The sequence below is a fragment of the Zalophus californianus genome, chromosome 11, assembly GCF_009762305.2.
Source record: "Zalophus californianus isolate mZalCal1 chromosome 11, mZalCal1.pri.v2, whole genome shotgun sequence".
NCBI lineage: Eukaryota > Metazoa > Chordata > Mammalia > Carnivora > Otariidae > Zalophus > Zalophus californianus.
In genome coordinates this window covers 25,421,457-25,438,970 of record NC_045605.1, presented here as the reverse complement: position 1 = coordinate 25,438,970, position 17,514 = coordinate 25,421,457, and the positions used below count along the sequence as shown (strand labels likewise).

Below are 17,514 nucleotides of genomic sequence, written 5' to 3'. Positions count from 1 at the left end.
CCATGTGGAGGCAGCTCTGAGCCTGACTCTCCTTGAGTCCATATTCTTAGAGGAAACTCACACCCTTAACCTTAGATATTCTGTTGGTTGAGATTGTTTGCTGGGGGTGGAATTGGTGTGAGGAAAGGGAATGAGAAATGTTTTGATGGGGTTTTCTTCCAGACAGCAGAATACATCTATATTTATCTCTCTGTCCCTTTGCGAGTGATCTCTTTGGAGATCATCTTTTTCCCACTGTGTTTGGCTCAATATTCCTAGTGCAATACCCTGTTTCCTTTTTTTAGTCTCTCCAGGTCGACCCCTTAATGTATGAGAGCATTAGACAGAACCCCACTAATTGTGACTTAGGAGCCTTGTCGCTTTTCTCTTGGTAGGAGCGTTACAGATACAGCCAACCCCATAAGGCGTTCACCTTTCGCATGCATGGCTTCGAGTCTGTAGTGGGGCCTGTGAAGGGTGTTTTTGACAAGGAGACCTCACTCAACAAGGCTCGGGAGCACTCCCTGCTGCGCTCTGACCGGCCTGCCTATGTCACCATCCTGTCTCTTGGTATGTGTCATTTGTCTCTTGTCAGGAATCCCTTCTTTCTCTAATCAGCTGTCTCCAACCAACCCCCCCAGAAGGGCTTTGATGGTCAGATGCAGTTTTAGGAGGCCTTGGAGTTTGGGACATGAAGGGGGAATTCGATCCCCAGAGATTGATGCCAGGAATCGGTGTTTCTTCCCTGAAGTCTGGGCTCACATTTATTTTCATGTAGGAATTTTTCACAGGCCAGCTAAATAGTTAGCTTGAGTGTGGGAATTTGCCTTCTCTAGGCTGATTATTTTAAAGATGAGGTTTTTAACCTTTTTTTGTGCCATGAAGGTCTTTGGTAGGCTGGTGAATCCTGCAGACTCCATCTCAGGATTTGGTCTTCAAATGCATAAAATGAAATGCATAGAGTTACTAAAGAAACCGGCCCTATTAAAATATTTATCACAATGTTAAATTTATGATGCAGAAATATATATGTTTTTATTATGATATTAAATGACAATCCCCAGCAGCGGGTCTTACATCTCCTGTAATTTCCATATAGTGATGAGTGGGAATGATACTGTGATGTGATCTTGTCTACAGCAGCTGTGATGTGATATGAAAATATCTGATTTCTGATCACGTCACTGCCAATACCTTTGCTCATAATTGAAGGAAAATGCTAAATTTCAGTCAGATGTGGAAATTTTTTTCCCACCCGAGTTAACAGACCTCAGTCTTGGCTGAGAGTGTGAAGAGAATAGGCCACTGCCCCCTTATTACTATCATAATAGATGGTAATGCCGAGTCTGGCTACAGCAGAGAGACACTCCTCAGCGAGCTGCTCCCCATGAGAGCAGGTGAGAAGGATGGTGCTCCTCAGTGGCAGCCGTGCTTGACTCTTGGACTTTCCGTTTTCTGATGCCATCAGTTCGAGATGCTGCGGCCCGGCTGCCTAACGGGGAAGGTACCCGGGCAGAGATCTGTGAACTACTCAAGGACTCCCAGTTTCTCGCCCCAGATGTCACCAGCACCCAGGTAGGATGGAAAAGAGATCGTGTTTGTTTTGTTCTAGAATGGATTTGAGAAAACTTAGAGGGAAACATAAAATGTTGTAATTTTTTTTTTTTTTTAACTGAATGAGGAAGAGGAAAGGAGGAGATCCTAAGAAATGGGAACAGTGATGACCTAAGACCCTGTAGTCAGTGGAGCACAGATTTCACTCTGCCTGCAGTTTCCTTCAGCTTCTATGGCTTCTTAGTTCCCCGGCTCCTTCAGGGCACAGCTCAGTCTCTCAGGAATCTTAGAGTGCTTCTTGTTTTGCCAAGTGATGCAGTGAGCCATTGGCAGTACTGCCACCCGGCCGAGATAGGATCTGTTGATCGGCTGTGACTTACACCCAGTGATTTTGCTCTGGCGTCCGAGTCTGACGCATCCCTTTTCCCCTTGGCTCTGGTTCTTAGGTGAACACAGTAGTGAGCGGAGCACTGGATCGGCTGCATTATGAGAAAGACCCATGTGTGAAATACGACATTGGGCGAAAGCTGTGGATCTACCTGCATCGAGACCGGAGTGAGGAGGAGTTCGGTGCGTGAGGCCCCGAGTGGACTAGGGGAGCTTCTGACTTCCTGCCCCAGTGCCGTTATGCTTTTCAGGCTTTTCGGTGACGTTCAGGCAGGACCACCAGCCGGGGCTCGGCTCTTAATGAAGCCGCCCTCCTTACCGTCCTGAGGTTAAACTAGCTGAGACTTACCACTCTTGTTTACAGAGCGGATTCACCAGGCACAGGCAGCTGCAGCTAAAGCCAGGAAAGCCCTTCAGCAAAAACCCAAGCCCCCATCGAAGGTGGTAAGTGACCTCTGAGAGCGGCTGCCTTAGTGGTGTCGCAGGTGGTGGCAGCGAGGCCTTCGGGAATCGCAGGGCCATGCCACCCCTTGGTGACTTTTGGTAACTGCACCCGATTTCTCTTCTGCTCGTAGAAATCCGGTAGCAAGGAGAGTTCACTGAAGGTCCTCAGCAGTGGCCCCTCCGAGCAGAGCCAGATGAGCCTCAGTGACTCCAGCATGCCACCCACCCCGGTTACACCTGTGACCCCCACCACTCCGGCTTTGCCTGCCACCCCGATCTCCCCTCCACCTGTGTCATCAGTGAACAAAAGTGGCCCTGCTACTGTCTCAGAACCAGCTAAATCTAGCTCAGGGTGAGCTCCTCCGGTTTTTTCTCCAACTTTCTCCCTCTGAAGGCCTTTTGGATGTGTGGCTTAAATTGTTTGGTTCTTGTCGTGTTCCCATCCCCTGCATTTTCCCGTTTCCTTGTAGTGTTCTTCTGGTGTCTTCACCAACCATGCCACAGCTAGGAACGATGCTTTCCCCGGCTTCCAGCCAGACTCCACCAAGTTCTCAGGCCACCGCCCGCGTCGTGAGCCACTCTGGCTCAGCCGGACTACCCCAGGTGCGGGTCGTGGCCCAGCCTGGCCTTCCTACTGTGACTCAGCAGTCGGCGGGGCCGACGCAGACACTACCCCAGATGCCGGCGGGACCACAGATTCGCGCTCCAGCCACTGCTCCACAGACCAAAGTCATGCCCCAGGTAAACGGGGACAGCGAGCCTGGACCCCGAGGTAGTCTGATGAGTCCACTGGGCAGGAGGGGAGGGGCTGAGGAGCCTGACACAGCAGCTCATTTAATGTTCACAACTGAGTAAGCATGACTAATAAGTTGTATTTTACACGTTGGGTCTCAGAACTTCCAAGAAGTTTAGTGATTTACTCAGGATTGTAATACCAGGACCCTCGTGGAGATGGGATGTGATTCTAAATTTCAGGCTCCTTCCATTGTGCTTCTCATCTTAGCCATGCTGCTAACTAGTTGGGTAATTTTAAAGAACAGTCTTACTTCCTGCCTCAGTTTCCTTTACCATAAAAGGGGCATAATATTTGTTCTCATTGTGTAGGAATAAAATGGGAGGTTCAGTGTGAAAGCTTTCTGAAAATTAAGATGCTACACGCAGAGACAGGAACTTTACAGTGTCCACTTAGTGGTGTAGCGAGCCTTAAACACTGGTAGAGTACAGGTACTCTTAGAGGGACACTTTTGGGTGGTGGCGTACTGGAGACGGCTTGGTGTGCTGGGCTGCATCTCCGTGTCTAATCAAGCTCTCGGCCTCACACTTGAACTAGACAGTAATGGCCACCGTTCCAGTCAAAGCCCAGAGCACGGCGGCCACTGTGCAGCGTCCTGGCCCCGGGCAGACGGGGCTCACGATGACAAGTCTCCCTGCCACAGCCAGCCCCGCAAGCAAGCCAGCCACGAGTTCTCCCGGGAGCTCTGCTCCGAGTGCTTCCACGGCTGCTGTCATTCAGAATGTCACAGGACAGAACATCATCAAGCAGGTCAGTGGAAATCTCCGGGTGGATTCAATGCCTTTGTCCTACAGCAAAGGATAGTTGGAGATCTTAATGATTTGTAATCTTTGATCCTTAGTTCACAGGTATTTCAAAGGTGAGTTCCCACCAATGGTGGTGCAGGCTTCATAGATGCTGAAGATTTTTTCTGTTTCTTTTCCATATAATTGAGCATTTAGTAGTTTCTGGATTTGGAGTAGACGTTCCATGAATTTATTTAATGAAAATCTTGCAGTATAACATTGTATACTTTGCTGGTATTTTTGCTTAACTCTGGTAGCATAGGATACATTTGTACTTTCCTCATTGTGAATATGCAAGGATGATAATCAAATTTTGAAGAATTCGTAAGCAGTGGGGCGCCTGACTGGCTCAGTCAGTGGAGCATGTGATTCTTGGTCTCATGGTTGTGAGTTCGGGTCCCATGCTGGGCGCAGAGATTATTTAAAAATAAAATCTTAAGGAAAAAAATCACAAAAAAACAAAATTGTTAGGCACAGTAGCAGTGATGTGCTTTTCATGTACCTGCACCACGCTTTCATAGATACTATGTGATTTAATCCCCATGGTACCATGGGGTAGATGCTTTTGTTATCTTTATTTTGTACATGAAGAAATAGAATTATCTAATGGCAAAATAATGTCATTGTTTTCATTGAACAAATATTTATCGAGTGCTTTTTTTGTGCCAGGCACTGTCCAGAGTATTGGGGATGTAATGGTGTATTCCACAGGCCGTATCCCTGCCTTTGTGGAGCTCATCTTCTCATAGAGCTGGGGGACGGAAAACTGCTTCAGGGACAGGTGTAATAAGAGCTAAGGAGAGCAATAAGTGGGGAGGGTAGACAGTGGTAGCGTGCCGTTTTAGCCAAGGCGGTCTGGGCAGGCCTGAGGGGATGGCATTTGGAAGAGGGATGAAATGAGGTTAGAGAGTGTGCCATGTTTTGATTATCTGGCGACAAAGCATTCTAGGCATAGGTATAGCAAGTGAAAGTGCAGTGAGTCCGTTGTTTCCACATCATATGCTTGAGGAACAACAGGAAAGCCATTGAGTGTGAAGCTTAGTGAGCAGGTGTGAAGGTGTTTGAAGGCGGGGTTACTTGAGAGGTTAGCTGTGGTTAAATCACGTCAGACTTCGATTTTAATTTCAATATGATGGGGAGCCATTGAAAGATCACGGGCCAGAATGACTTGATGTGGTTTACATTTAAAGAGCTCCCTGGGTGCTGCATAGGATGGGCTTCAGGGGGCAGTGGAAGCAGGGAGACCAGGTGGGACGTAGTCATGGCAGTCCAGGTGAGCGAGGGCTGGCTCGTGTGCATCGTCTTGGGAGGTGTGGAGAGGCTGGGATTCTGGATATAGGGTTGACAGTAGAGCTCATGTGATTCTCCAGTGGGCAGAGTATGGGGTCTTTTGAAAGAAGGGAGGTGAGTGTGTCCCACAGCTTTGGGCTTGAGTGATTAGGTAGATTGTGATACCATTTACCGAGCTAGAAAACACCGAGGTGCAGATACTGGAATTCAGACCTATGACCAGTGTGTTTATGAAGTCAGCACCTGTATCAGGGGTATGAAAGTGAGTGATGGTGAGGCTGAAAATGGATCACTCACCGGTTACAGGTAATGAGTACACTTGACTGGCCACCAGTGAATTGGTGGCTGTTTGGGAATGGGTTCAAAAGAGAATCTAAGGCGAGGAAGTAGAGACCGGGATTGTAGGCAATTTTTCAGCAATTCTGCTTTTGAAGAGAGCAGAGAACCGGGGCTGGGTGGGGGATGTGGAGTAAATGAGGGTCTGCTGCTTTTGTAGGTTGAAAGATATTAAAGCATGTTTGCATTCTGATAGCAGTTATCCAGTAGAGAGGGGGAATGCGATGGAGAGAAGGTCCCTGAGGCTAGAAGAGTTGCATGTGTGACACATGGGACGTTGACCTTAGATAGGAGTTGGTGTATGAATCCAGGAAGTCTGGCTCCAGAGCCCATGCTCTGGACCCCCGGTGCCATTTTTCTGCTCTCATTATTGACGGTCATCATAATCGTCAATAAAAGACATTTTTTGAAACAATTGGGGAAATGCAAATATATATTATTTAGATACTATTTACATACTGCTATTAGGTAATAGTAGTTGGGGTTTTGTATGTGTGTGGGTGTGGCCTAACGTGATCTGTCTTGGAAAATGTTCTGTGTGCACTTAAAAAGAATGTGTATTCTGCTGTTTTGGGATGGAATGTTCCATATATATCTGTTAAGCCCATCTGGTTTAATGTGTAGGTGATTATTTTTTTACTTTGAAAAGTCTTTTTCTAGGTTAGAAGTGTATCCAGAAGTATTGATCAGCAAAATGACCTAAAGTGGTTTACTTTAATATATTCCAACTCCTCTGTCCACCGCCCCCCAAAAAGTGGGGAAGGACAGATAAAACAAGATTGGCAAAGTGATCACTTTGAAGCTGGGTACATGGATTTGTTATACACTGTTTTCTACTTTTGTAAATTTTCACCAGTTTTTGAAACAAAAAGTTAGAAAAATGTCAGCAGCCTAGCACTGCGGCTCCCCTGGTCAGTGCTGTTTCTTCCCCATCCAGGTGGCCATCACAGGGCAGCTTGGTGTGAAGCCCCAGACGGGCAACAGCATTCCGCTCACAGCCACTAACTTCTGCATCCAGGGTAAGGATGTCTTGCGTCTGCCGCCCTCTTCCATCACCACGGATGCCAAAGGCCAGACAGTTTTGCGAATCACTCCGGACATGATGGCCACATTGGCCAAGTCCCAGGTCACCACAGTCAAATTGACCCAGGACCTCTTTGGGACAGGAAGCGGCACTGCGGGCAAAGGCATTTCTGCTACCTTACACGTCACTTCCAATCCGGTTCATGCCACGGAGAGCCCTGCCAAGGCCAGTTCGGCCAGTGCCCCTTCATCCACTCCGACAGGTACTACCGTGGTTAAAGTGACTCCTGACCTCAAGCCAACAGAAGCCTCAAGTTCAGCTTTCCGCTTGATGCCGGCACTCGGTGTGAGTGTGGCAGACCAGAAGGCGAAAAACACAGTGGCTTCTTCTGAAGCGAAACCGGCTGCCACGATCCGCATTGTGCAGGGCCTGGGAGTGATGCCCCCCAAAGCAGGCCAGACCATCACAGTTGCGGCCCATGCCAAGCAAGGGTCCTCAGTGGCCGGTGGGTCTGGAACTGTCCATACTTCAGCGGTGTCCTTGCCCAGTATGAATGCTGCTGTGTCCAAGACTGTGGCTGTGGCTTCTGGGGCTGCAAGCACCCCCATCAGCATCGGGACAGGAGCCTCTGCCGTGCGGCAGGTCCCTGTCAGCACCACGGTGGTTTCCACGTCCCAGGCTGTGAGTAAGCCAGGGGGAGGGAAGAATAGTGCTTCTGCTTAGGGAGCTTCTCTTTTTAGGAACAGAAAGTACACCTGGTCTGTATCGCTTCATTTGACCCAAACAGGCTTATTTCCTAATAGGCTTTTTTTGTTTAATTTCTAAACAAATTTATGAAGTAGTATATGTGTACATTCTTATAAATGATTAAAACAGTACAGAAGTACGTAAAGGGTAAAATTTTTTTCACCATCCTCTACTTCTCCCTTCATGAGGGCTAATTACTACTGGTATTTTGGCATTTATACTTCTGGTCCTTTTCCTGAGCATCTTCATACAGTATATACACATAGTTTAAAAAGAAATCCCTGTAAGAGACCTTAAATTCACATACTGTTGTGTGATTTGCCTAATTTATTTAAAACTGTGTTTTGGGGATTGTAGTAGATCCTGTGTGGATATCGACAGCCTTCTTTTTACTGATACATGATGATCCGTAGAAGGGATGTGCTTGAACCTTTCTTCTATTAAAGACCAGTGCTGTGGTGCATGAACACGTGTAAGCATTTCCGGAGTGGAGGATGCTAGAATAGGGCAGGGATACGTACGGAAAGCTTTGTTAGCTCCAGTCTTGTAACCACAAAGGTCACACACCTTATACTCCCCTCAGCAGCCCTCCTCTCTCCGCCATACCCTAACCAGTGCTGGGTATCCTGGGATTTGTTTGTTTTAACTTTATCTTAGTGGTGAAGAGAGTTCTTTTTCTGTCTCATTTCCCTGATCTTTAGAGGAGTTGGGCATCCATTTTGCCATGTGCTGTCCAGTGGTGAATAAATCTGCCAGTTTTCTTCTGGGGTATTTGGCTTTTTCACATTGTTTGTGGTGGCTTCTTTATATCTTCTGGATGTTAATTCTTGGTATGTGTAGAAAATACTTCCAGTCTGTCATTTTTTAACCTTGCATATGGAACCTTTGCTCTACAGGTATTTTATCAGATTAGATCTATCAACATTTTCTTTTATGGTTCCTGGGTTTTGTGTCTTGTGCTTTCCTACTCCAGTATTATAAAGGTATTAGCCTTCATTTTCATAAAATATTTTCAGGGTTTTAGAAAAAGTATAATCGATAATCCATTTGAAATATGTTTTGTGAATGGCACGTCAGAGAGATGTCATTTTATATTTACTTTATTCCAACATCATCAGCTAGTTTATTCCTTACCCACTAACTTGAAATACTACACTTACCATAAAGCAAATTCCTGTATCAACATAGGTGTGTTTCTGGGTGCACGTGTGTTATTTTTTAGCCTGTGGATAAGGAGCACTGTTCTGTAGAGTGGGGTGCATATGCACAGTATAAAACGCAGTTTTACTTTCCCTAAGTAAGGTGCATAGTAAAACCTCAATAATTTGGATAAAAGCCACAGTGGTGGAGGAAGGAGGATATTAGTAAAACCAACCAGCCAACAAACCCTGAAATACAGTGTGGCTTAAAAGGAAATATTTATTTAGGTTCTCATATCCCAAAAAAATTAAGGAAGCAAGGAAACATTACGTACTTGATCCATTTTTCTTTCTCTTGAATCCTTCTCCTAACACAGAAAGGTAGTAAGCCCGTGGCATCTACTCCGTCACAGTCTAGACAAATACAACTTGGGACCCTTTGAGGGGCATGGAGCATGGAGCAGGGATTCTTTTCCCAGTCTACCCAGCTAGTTAGGCTAGTTCACAAAGAGACAATTCCAGCTGGTGTTCTGGTGGTCTGAAATGTTGGAAGCAACTGAGGCATTCTTAAGAAAATAAAACCATAAGTAAATCCACCTGGAGGCACCATCTCAAGTTATTCTGTTGCCTGTTGACATCTGTGAGTGCTTTCTGATGGGCTACAGCTTGTGAGTCAACTGGAGGTTGGTACGGGGACCTGTGACACACACAGTTTTGTACCTGAGTGCCTGGCTTCTTGAGAAATAGCTTGCCCTTGGGAAGTGTCGATGCCTTTTCTGAGTATCCTAGCAACCACCCCTCTTGAATCATTTTTTTTTTTTTAAGATTTTATTTATTTATTTGACAGAGATAGAGCTACAAGTAGGCAGAGAGGCAGGCAGAGGGAGAGGGAGAAGTAGGCTCCCGGCTGAGCAGGGAGCCCGATGCGGGACTCTATCCCAGGACCCTGGGATCGTGACCTGAGCTGAAGGCAGCTGCTTAACCAACTGAGCCACCCAGGCGCCCTTGAATCATTTTTTAAAAATCAGATTTACACAAGATTTTACTGTGTATAAATTTTATTACCAACCAAGGGTTAAAAAGCAGGCATCCTGAACACAGGTGATGCAGTGAGCTAATCTTTGCCATCCCGAAATCCCAAAGACTCTAGGCCTGTTGAGCTTCTATTTTGTTCCTTTTGGGCCTTAGTGGCTTTGGGGTTGGACTTTTCACTTGGCTGAGTTTATTATTAATGTCCCTTAACTAACCTCTTATCTCTGGGAGAGACGGAAAGCACTTGGAAAATGTGACCTGTTCCTAATCTAGCGTGCTGGGCTGTATGCACCCTGCCAGTGAGCCTGCGTTCCAGGGAAGCAGGATTGTGCACTTTATTAACTCCTGAGTGCCTCTGTCCTTCATCACACTTCCTTCAGATAGGTGTTGTGTGCCAAGTATCGGGAGGTACACAGATCACTGAGACCCTACTCTCTATGGAGCTCAGACTCTTACCACGCTTAAGTGAACACAGTGCTTTCCTTCGCAGTTTAGTACTCATGTTTATCCTGATGGTAGCAGTTATATATGGTTGTTGCTGCTTCCGGGAGTGAGGAGGAGGATGGTTAACAGAGCAGATGAGACCTCAGTAGAGTATGTGAGCACTTATTACAGCCTGTCAGCGGTTTTAGGAGGGCAGCCTGGGCCCACCCCTCAGAAATATTGGGCTCCTGCAGAGTATAGGAAGTGAGAGCATCTGAGTGCTTGCGCCTCGGCCCTGTAGGTGATGCTTGGTTCTCCTTCCCTCCTATCCCGTAAGCCTGATTTCTTTTTCTCTTTAGGGGAAGCTGCCTACGCGGATCACGGTTCCACTGTCTGTTATTAGCCAGCCTATGAAGGGCAAAAGTGTGGTCACGGCCCCCATCATCAAAGGCAACCTTGGTGCCAAGTAAGTGCCAGAGTGATGGGCGGGCAGGGCTTCCACGTGGCTCCTTGCCACAAACTGGAAGGGCAGCTAGTTTTTCTGGGGCTCTTCTTGGATATTTCTCCTTTGTTGTGCTCATCCACAGTTTTGAGCACCTAGTATTGTTTCTGGGTGCTGGGGACACAGAGCAGTGATGAAAACAGACACAAATCCGTGCTGTCTTCAAGCTTACATTGTAGGGGGAGGAGAGAAATAATAGAGTGAAATACCATGTGGGGTGGTGATATGTACTATGGAGAAAAAAGGAAGGAAGGGGACAGGAAGTGCTGGGAGGGGGTGGGCTGGTGCCGTGGCTCAGATGGCAGTGTCCAGTGCGGGTATTAGGGGAGGCCTCATCACTTTGACATTGAGCCCTATGCTGTGGTAGTTCAGAGGAGGAGGGCTTACTTGGGAGCCCGGGCTTTGTGTGGTGGTCCTGCCCTAAACGGGGATAAGGGGCATGATGACATTAGTCAGATGGTCTCAAGGCAGCTGTTTTGGGGAAGAGTTTCTTTTCTGGAATGCCCACTTCCATGGAGTCCTGTCCATTATTCCTGCTGATCGGGGTATGGTGTCAGAGCCGTTGTATCCAGAGCACTGAGGGCCTTGGGGCTTTATGGGAAGCCTAGAAGCTAGGAGAAAGGTGGTCTCACCAGCTGGTTTCCATTTCAGTCCAGAATGCAGGAACTTTCGCTGGGCTGCAGAGCTCCCTGTTTTCCTTAAGCACACGGCCCGCCTGTTATGGCGCCTCACTCCTGCTTTCCCTCCACAGCCTCGGTGGCTTGGGCCGCAATATCATTCTCACCACCATGCCAGCGGGTACTAAGCTCATTGCTGGCAATAAGCCTGTGAGTTTCCTCACTGCCCAGCAGTTGCAGCAGCTTCAGCAACAAGGTCAGGCCACACAGGTAAGGGCCAAGGCGAACTGCTGGCCGTATCGGGCTTGTCTCCCCTTTGCTGTTCGTTCGAGACTGCAGAGTTCGTTTGCCACCTCCTGACCAGACCCTCTCTCTTTGCACACAGGTGCGCATCCAGACTGTGCCTGCATCCCATCTTCAACAGGGGACAGCTTCGGGTTCCTCCAAAGCAGTCTCCACTGTCGTTGTGACCACAGCTCCATCTCCTAAACAGGCACCTGAACAGCAGTGATTCGGGGCGAGAGAAGCGGTGTCCGTGCACGCGCGCACCTGGTCTGCCCTCCTGGCCGAGAAGAAGGGACCAGAGAGGGGGCATCGTTCTTCTCAGCTTGTCTGGTTAGGGAAGGCCGGCAGTGGGGTGATGGCATCAGTGGCCTGGAATCTTCTTCCACACTCCGCGGCGGAGCACACCGAGAAAAGTCCCCTCCAGGCTTCCAAGGGCTGTTCTGTTCTGATCCGGGAGAAGCTCCTCTCTCAGGGTTGGGTGAGGTCATCGTTGGGCCCCACAAGCCCCAGTTCTCTTCTGGAGAGCCAGACACCGGGGGAAGGCTCATAGCCGCAGAGCGTGCACACCGGCAGGAAGCCTCGTTCTCTGTGGGGATTGGGTTTTTTAGCTTCTGCTCTTCTCTGTGACTAGTGGTCTAGATAGGAGTTTTTGTGTCCAGAAATTTTTATGTAACTTATTTTTTTAAGGAACCTGTTGTACATCTTTATCCAATAGAAACCTGGGCTTTAGCCCTCTCCCCCCAACCCCGTCCCCCAAACTGATTACTTATTCTTCTGACCAGAATGAGAGAATAGCAGGATTCTTAGTAAGTTGGTGGCTGACTTGATCACTGCATAGTAATGGGGAGGCTGTAAGGTGGGCAGGGAACCCTAGGGAACGAGAGAGTACGGGTTCCCCGAAATGGGATGAGTTTGGCACCGCCTCATAAAGATGAGGTATTGGCATCTTGATTGTGGTCCATATCTTCACCTGCTGACTTTGTCGTCCTTGTCAAGCCTGTTTACACCAAAGTCCAGAGCCAGTGGACAGAGTAGGCAAGCACCAGCAGAGATGCTGCTTTTGCAGCTCAGAACTTACTGTGGTTCAGAGATTATGTTCTGCTTTGCTCCAGAGCAAGAGTCTGCAAACCACAGCCCTGGGGCTGGCTACCAGTTTTTGTAAATAAAGTCTTCTTGGAACACAGCCCCTGGCCATTTGTCTATGTATTATCTATGGCTGCTTTCAATTTGAAGGCAGACCTGAGTCATTGCCATAGAGTCCATATGGCCCTTAGGCCTAAAATATTTACGTCCTTAGGTCGTTTAGGTAAAACTTTGCTGACTTCTGCTCCAGAGTAGAGAGGGCAAGAAGAGAGTGGGTGTGCGCACCAGGCGGCTCGGTCACAGGAGAGGTCAGTTGGGATTTACCTGTCCTTTCATCCTGGCTGTGTCCCCCTTCTGAGCCTCTACCAAGCTCTAGGCAGAGCTCTGAACGATACTGGAAAATGTCATAAGTGAGTAAAGCCCTGGTTGTTAACAACATAGGCCTCTTTTGTACGGGAGCGGGGGTTGGATGGTGGAGCTTTCCTGCAGGGTCAGAGCTTCCCTGTTTCTCTTGAGAGTGTCCAGATTATTAAAAATGTGTCTTTAATCTGTGGAAATTCAGAGATGATCTTTTATTTTTTTTTTCTGGCGAGGAAGTGGAGTTGGGCAGAAAATTTCTGTCGCCTAGTGTAGAGGGGGTTGCCAGGTGGCTGCTGAGTGATGAGACAGGCTGCAGAGGAGCAGGGAAGGTCAGAGTGGCTGGTGGCTTTCTAGACATCGCATTTGATTCTTGAAGCAGTTCTGTAAAATAGACCGCATTATCCCTCTTCTGACTTCTCATCCCTGTGACAGATTGCAGGTCTGAGTTGGGGTTAAAGAGAAGCAAGATGTAAATCCAGTCTTCTGATCCTTTCTGCTGCCTTCTTAGGGGAGGGTGGCTGTGATGTGTCTTGCCAAGAGGTGGGGACAGTTGGAATTGGGGGGGGTAAGCCCAGGTTACAGAGTGCCGAGGTGAAGTGGCTGAGGGGTGACTGAGCTTTTGCTGGTAGTAGGGGGCTGGCACAGAAGTCAGACGGGGAAGGGGGAGAGGTAGGAACTGCCATGAAGGAGAAGAATGGCCTTTTAGCTGAGTAGAGGAGAGGGCATCTGTCCTTTCCAGCACTTTGATATTTGCACGTCATTGCTTCCTAGAGTCACATTTCACATGAAGAGTCCGAGTGACAGTTTCTAAATGAGAAAACGGTAGACATTTGAGGGATCCTGTCTCAGGTATTTATTGCTGGTTAAAACAAACCCTTCTCAAAGTTACTTAACAAGTGATTGCATGAAAGTAGTTCCGACATTCAGCCCTGCCCCACTCTTTTATTTACTGAAGTCACCTGGCTGTGTCTGTCTCCTTAGTGCCTGGAGACATTTACCTGCCCGCTCAGAGAACAGGGATATTTCAGGATGCTAGTGTGGGACTGGCTCCCTGCTGAGTACGATTTGGTACCGCCTAGCCTGTCGGTGGAGTGCTGAGGAAGGGCAGCCGCTGCTGGAGTTGTTCAAGGGATGTCAGCAACATTTGCTTCAGACATGGTCCTCGGATACAGACCTCAAGGGTCTTGTAGAGATGTGGGAGCTATGGCGGATGTTTTGGGGGAACATGCCCAGAAGAACTTGTGGGAGCCCTTGAGCCTCTGCACCTAAGGTTCAGAGGTTGGTAAAATTATTCAGACCGTGTGCCTGAGACTGGATTTGGTGACTAGCACTGTGATGGGTTTGTACATTAATACCACATCTAAGAAGGTTTTCCTCCAGGATTGATCAGTTCCATGAAGGTATCCCAAACTGTGCTACGAAAGGGGCATCACAATAAGTTTCAGTGTTGCCTGTCTGATCTTCACACCTCAACCCCTCACTCTGCAGAAAATACATTTCCTCGCCGTGTGCTGCACTACCCCACCCTGTCCACCCGCAGCAATCTTTACGACGAAAGGAACATTGTGAATAGGTTCCTTACCCCCCACCTCCAGTCTCTTCGGGGAAAGAACGTGTTTTATGTTAATTGCTCATAGTGGGTCCTCCAGTACTTAACTGAATGGACGTTTGGGTTCCTACTTAGCAGGCAAACGAAATTGGATCCTGAAAGGGCCCCACAGGTTCTCTTCTCATAATTAAATCCCATTTTCAAGTAGCTAATTCTTAACCCCTGAGGTGTGACTTCAGCACTGAAATGCTAGCTAACTGTGGGAGGTCAGTTCTCACGTAAGTACAGCATTTCTGCCGAAGAGCACATGGTGCTGAGTGTCGAAGATCTCTGCCGTATCTGTGTGAAGTAGCTGGGGGGGGGGGGGGGGGCTCTATTGAGAAGTAAGCTGGCTTTGGAGTCCTGAAGGCTGGCTTTGCGACTTCGTAGCTCTGTGACCTTTGGCTCATCAACTTCTCTGCAGAACTGAATGTGCTTCCATTATTGGTGGTGGTGTGACTCACATGGGACACAGTGCCTGTCAGTGTGTGTGAGGTGCTGTACACACGAATGGTATGTTGGTCTGGAAGACCTTTCCAGTTTGTCCTAGCCCACTTCTGTCAGTTTGTGGAACTTAACTAACTCTCCGTGTTCCTTCATGATTTCATGGTCTCTGTGCTTCCTGTTCTCTCTGCCCGGAACGTGTTTCTCCAGGGCAGACTCCCCATCTCCTCCCCTCCCTCGCATTCATGGTAGTTGTACTTACCCCTTATGGCACCAGTGACCCTGTAGGTAACTGCATCTCTCTCCCGTTAGACTGTGAATTCCTGGCTGGACGGGTATCTCAGTAATCCTTCCAGCCATTTCAGTGCCGGTGCAATGTAGATGTTTAATAAATATTTGTTGAAGGAAGTTTAAAAAAAAAAACAAAAAACATCCAGAACCAAGATTACAGTGTCAAGACTTTATATTACTATTTCAAGATCCCTTTGCAGGATTCTTACACTTTGCTTTTGGCTGTATTTAAATTCAAGGTCTTCAAATAACCTGCCATTTTTTTCTCTACCTCATTATACAGACTTCCTGTTAGCATCTTCCCTTGAGGGTACTTTTGAGGACCCAGAACATCAGCGTTCCAGCTCTTAGCTGGGCCACTAACTAGCTTCCTGGTTTAAAAAAAAAAGTCACCTTTGACCTAACGTCATCACTTATGAGTAGTATTGCAGTACTCTCTAATATTAATGGTTAATTAGGAAATGTTTAACAAGTAATATTTAAAGTACCAAAGCTTGTAAATTGTTTTACTTAAAAATGTGCTAGAATTGTATCTTTAAAATAAAGGAAGTCTCACTTAATTTCTCATAAGAAACAACCTGTTTTCTTCAGAAAAAAATGGATAAGTTATCAAAAGCAGTTATTTTCTGCTGGGTTCATATCCTGGATTCATCCATGAGGCCCTATCCTGTCCTGAAACTTTCAGAGTCTTTGAATGATTTCTCTTCATACTGGGACACAAAGGCTTCATTTTTCTCTATGAAGGACACCATAGGAACAGAGACTTTAGTCAGTTAAGTGAGAAGGTGCAAATATATAGAACCTTAAGAGCAGACTGGCGCAAGCATTGAAATGGAGATGAGTTTCCCCTTTGCACACTCTAGCTGTTCATACTCAAAGGGGCATGTTCACCCCACATTGATGACGGGTGGTCTCCCTCATTCCTCATCTGAGCCACTCAAGAGGGCCGTCTGGTAAGTGTGATCTGACTTCAGCTTCTGAATGCCAATGATTTCTCCTCCATGCCTCTTTAACCGAGTCAAATGGCTGTAATAGAGCAACAATAAGAGCGCATGAAATTAGCCCCCAAATGCCCTTATTCTCTCAACCAAGGATGTTAAGGCATGCACTGGTTCTTAAAGCATTTTCTTTATATGTCTATCAAACATATAAAGAAACCACAACGTGGTTGTCTGCATATCTTGCTTCTTGGACACTATTCATTGATAGATGATTAATAATATTTAATGGTTAATGTTGTAACAGACTAAACATAAGTCTTCTGTCTCCCAGCTTATTGTTTCACTGACCAGGCAGTAGAACTAAAGGAAACTGTGACCTTAAGTTCCCTTCTGTTTGGTCTGCATGGAACTTGTGTGTGTGTGTGAAGTAGATCTGCTTTGGGGAGGGAAATCAGAAACTAGGAAAACGAGGGGCAGCTACAACAGAACTAATTATTAGCATATCCAAAAAGAAACTCGCACTGCAGTTCAAGGCCAGGTATGCTGTTGACTCATAGGGTGACCTCGATCAAGTTACTCAGTCTTTGAAGCCTTGGTTTCCCTTCCCGATCTGTAAAATGTTACAGCACATACTTCATAAAATAATGAGGATTCAGTGGGGTAATAGACGTGAGGTTCTTAACCGCAGGGCCTGGGACAGTGAGTGCCTGGGAATGGTCAGCTATTCTAGTAACCGCTGACCAAGCACTTGCTGTTTCAGCATCGTGTCTGATTGCCACGTCTCTGGGAAGGAGGTGGGGCAAATCCAGGAATAAGGTGATGGGCTCAAAACGATGGACAGAGCGGGGTCTGTAGTGCAGCACTGATGCCTAATTCAGAGTTTCTCCTTTCACAGTGCAGGCTTCAAGTCCATCAGAACTGCCTTTGAAACCTGGGTCTGTCAGGTGACAGTGACCAGACAGTCCTTTAACTTCTCAGAATCTCATCACCCTCATTTGCAGAACTGGGCATATAGTTGGCACTCAAAAAGTGGTAGAAGTTAGCACTCTTTAGTTATGAAAGGTGGGTCACTGGAAGTAAAAATGTAGTAGATTTTGGGGACCGAGGGGTGGTTAGGAAAAACCAGACAGAAGTCTTCGCTTGGACATACCAGAAAACGAGCGAGTAGCTGATGGCCACAATGCAGAGGGCAGCCAAGTAGTGCCAGCAGAAGCACATGGTGACGAACATGAGGTTTGCGTCATCTTTCTGGTCCCATTCGGGTCCTCCAAAAGGTGGGAACAGCACAAACCCGATCTGGTGGGTTATACAGAGAAGCCAGCCTTAGTTGGTCCTGAGCAGCAAGCTCGCCTCTCCCCGCGACTGCCCCTGCTGTCTGTACATCCCCCACTGCCTCCTCCTGTCATACCTCTGGGAGCACAGAAAGGCCTTTTGCATAGGAGAATGGCTCTAATTCTGGCTTTAGTATGG

The 17,514-nt window shown here is 47.3% G+C and overlaps 2 protein-coding genes across 10 annotated transcripts in view; one reads left to right on the top strand and one right to left on the bottom strand.

Annotated features, from left to right (window-relative positions):
* Positions 1-15,109, top strand: part of NFRKB (nuclear factor related to kappaB binding protein) — a 41,494-nt gene extending 26,385 nt beyond the window's left edge. For 3 of the 5 annotated variants that reach the window (XM_027578821.2, XM_027578820.2, XM_027578819.2), the window contains exons 17-27: positions 375-549; positions 1,448-1,554; positions 1,980-2,103; positions 2,285-2,364; positions 2,496-2,716; positions 2,835-3,105; positions 3,695-3,907; positions 6,506-7,273; positions 10,293-10,399; positions 11,187-11,322; positions 11,438-15,109. In XM_027578821.2, the coding sequence (XP_027434622.1) occupies positions 375-549; positions 1,448-1,554; positions 1,980-2,103; positions 2,285-2,364; positions 2,496-2,716; positions 2,835-3,105; positions 3,695-3,907; positions 6,506-7,273; positions 10,293-10,399; positions 11,187-11,322; positions 11,438-11,563 (2,328 nt within the window). In that variant the 3' untranslated portion in view covers positions 11,564-15,109. Of the gene's footprint in view, positions 1-374; positions 550-1,447; positions 1,555-1,979; positions 2,104-2,284; positions 2,365-2,495; positions 2,717-2,834; positions 3,106-3,694; positions 3,908-6,505; positions 7,274-10,292; positions 10,400-11,086; positions 11,382-11,437 lie in introns of those variants that run through there. The other 2 variants (XR_003517357.2, XM_027578822.2) reach the window with 2 other exon arrangements.
* A 148-nt stretch (positions 15,110-15,257) lies between these two features.
* Positions 15,258-17,514, bottom strand: part of TMEM45B (transmembrane protein 45B) — a 50,794-nt gene continuing 48,537 nt past the window's right edge. For all 5 annotated transcript variants that reach the window (XM_027578826.1, XM_027578824.1, XM_027578823.1 and 2 more), the window contains exons 5-6: positions 17,195-17,340; positions 15,258-16,129 (exon numbers count right to left, since the gene is read on the bottom strand). In XM_027578826.1, coding sequence (XP_027434627.1) covers positions 16,021-16,129; positions 17,195-17,340 — 255 coding nt within the window. In that variant the 3' untranslated portion in view covers positions 15,258-16,020. The remainder of the gene's footprint in view (positions 16,130-17,194; positions 17,341-17,514) is intronic.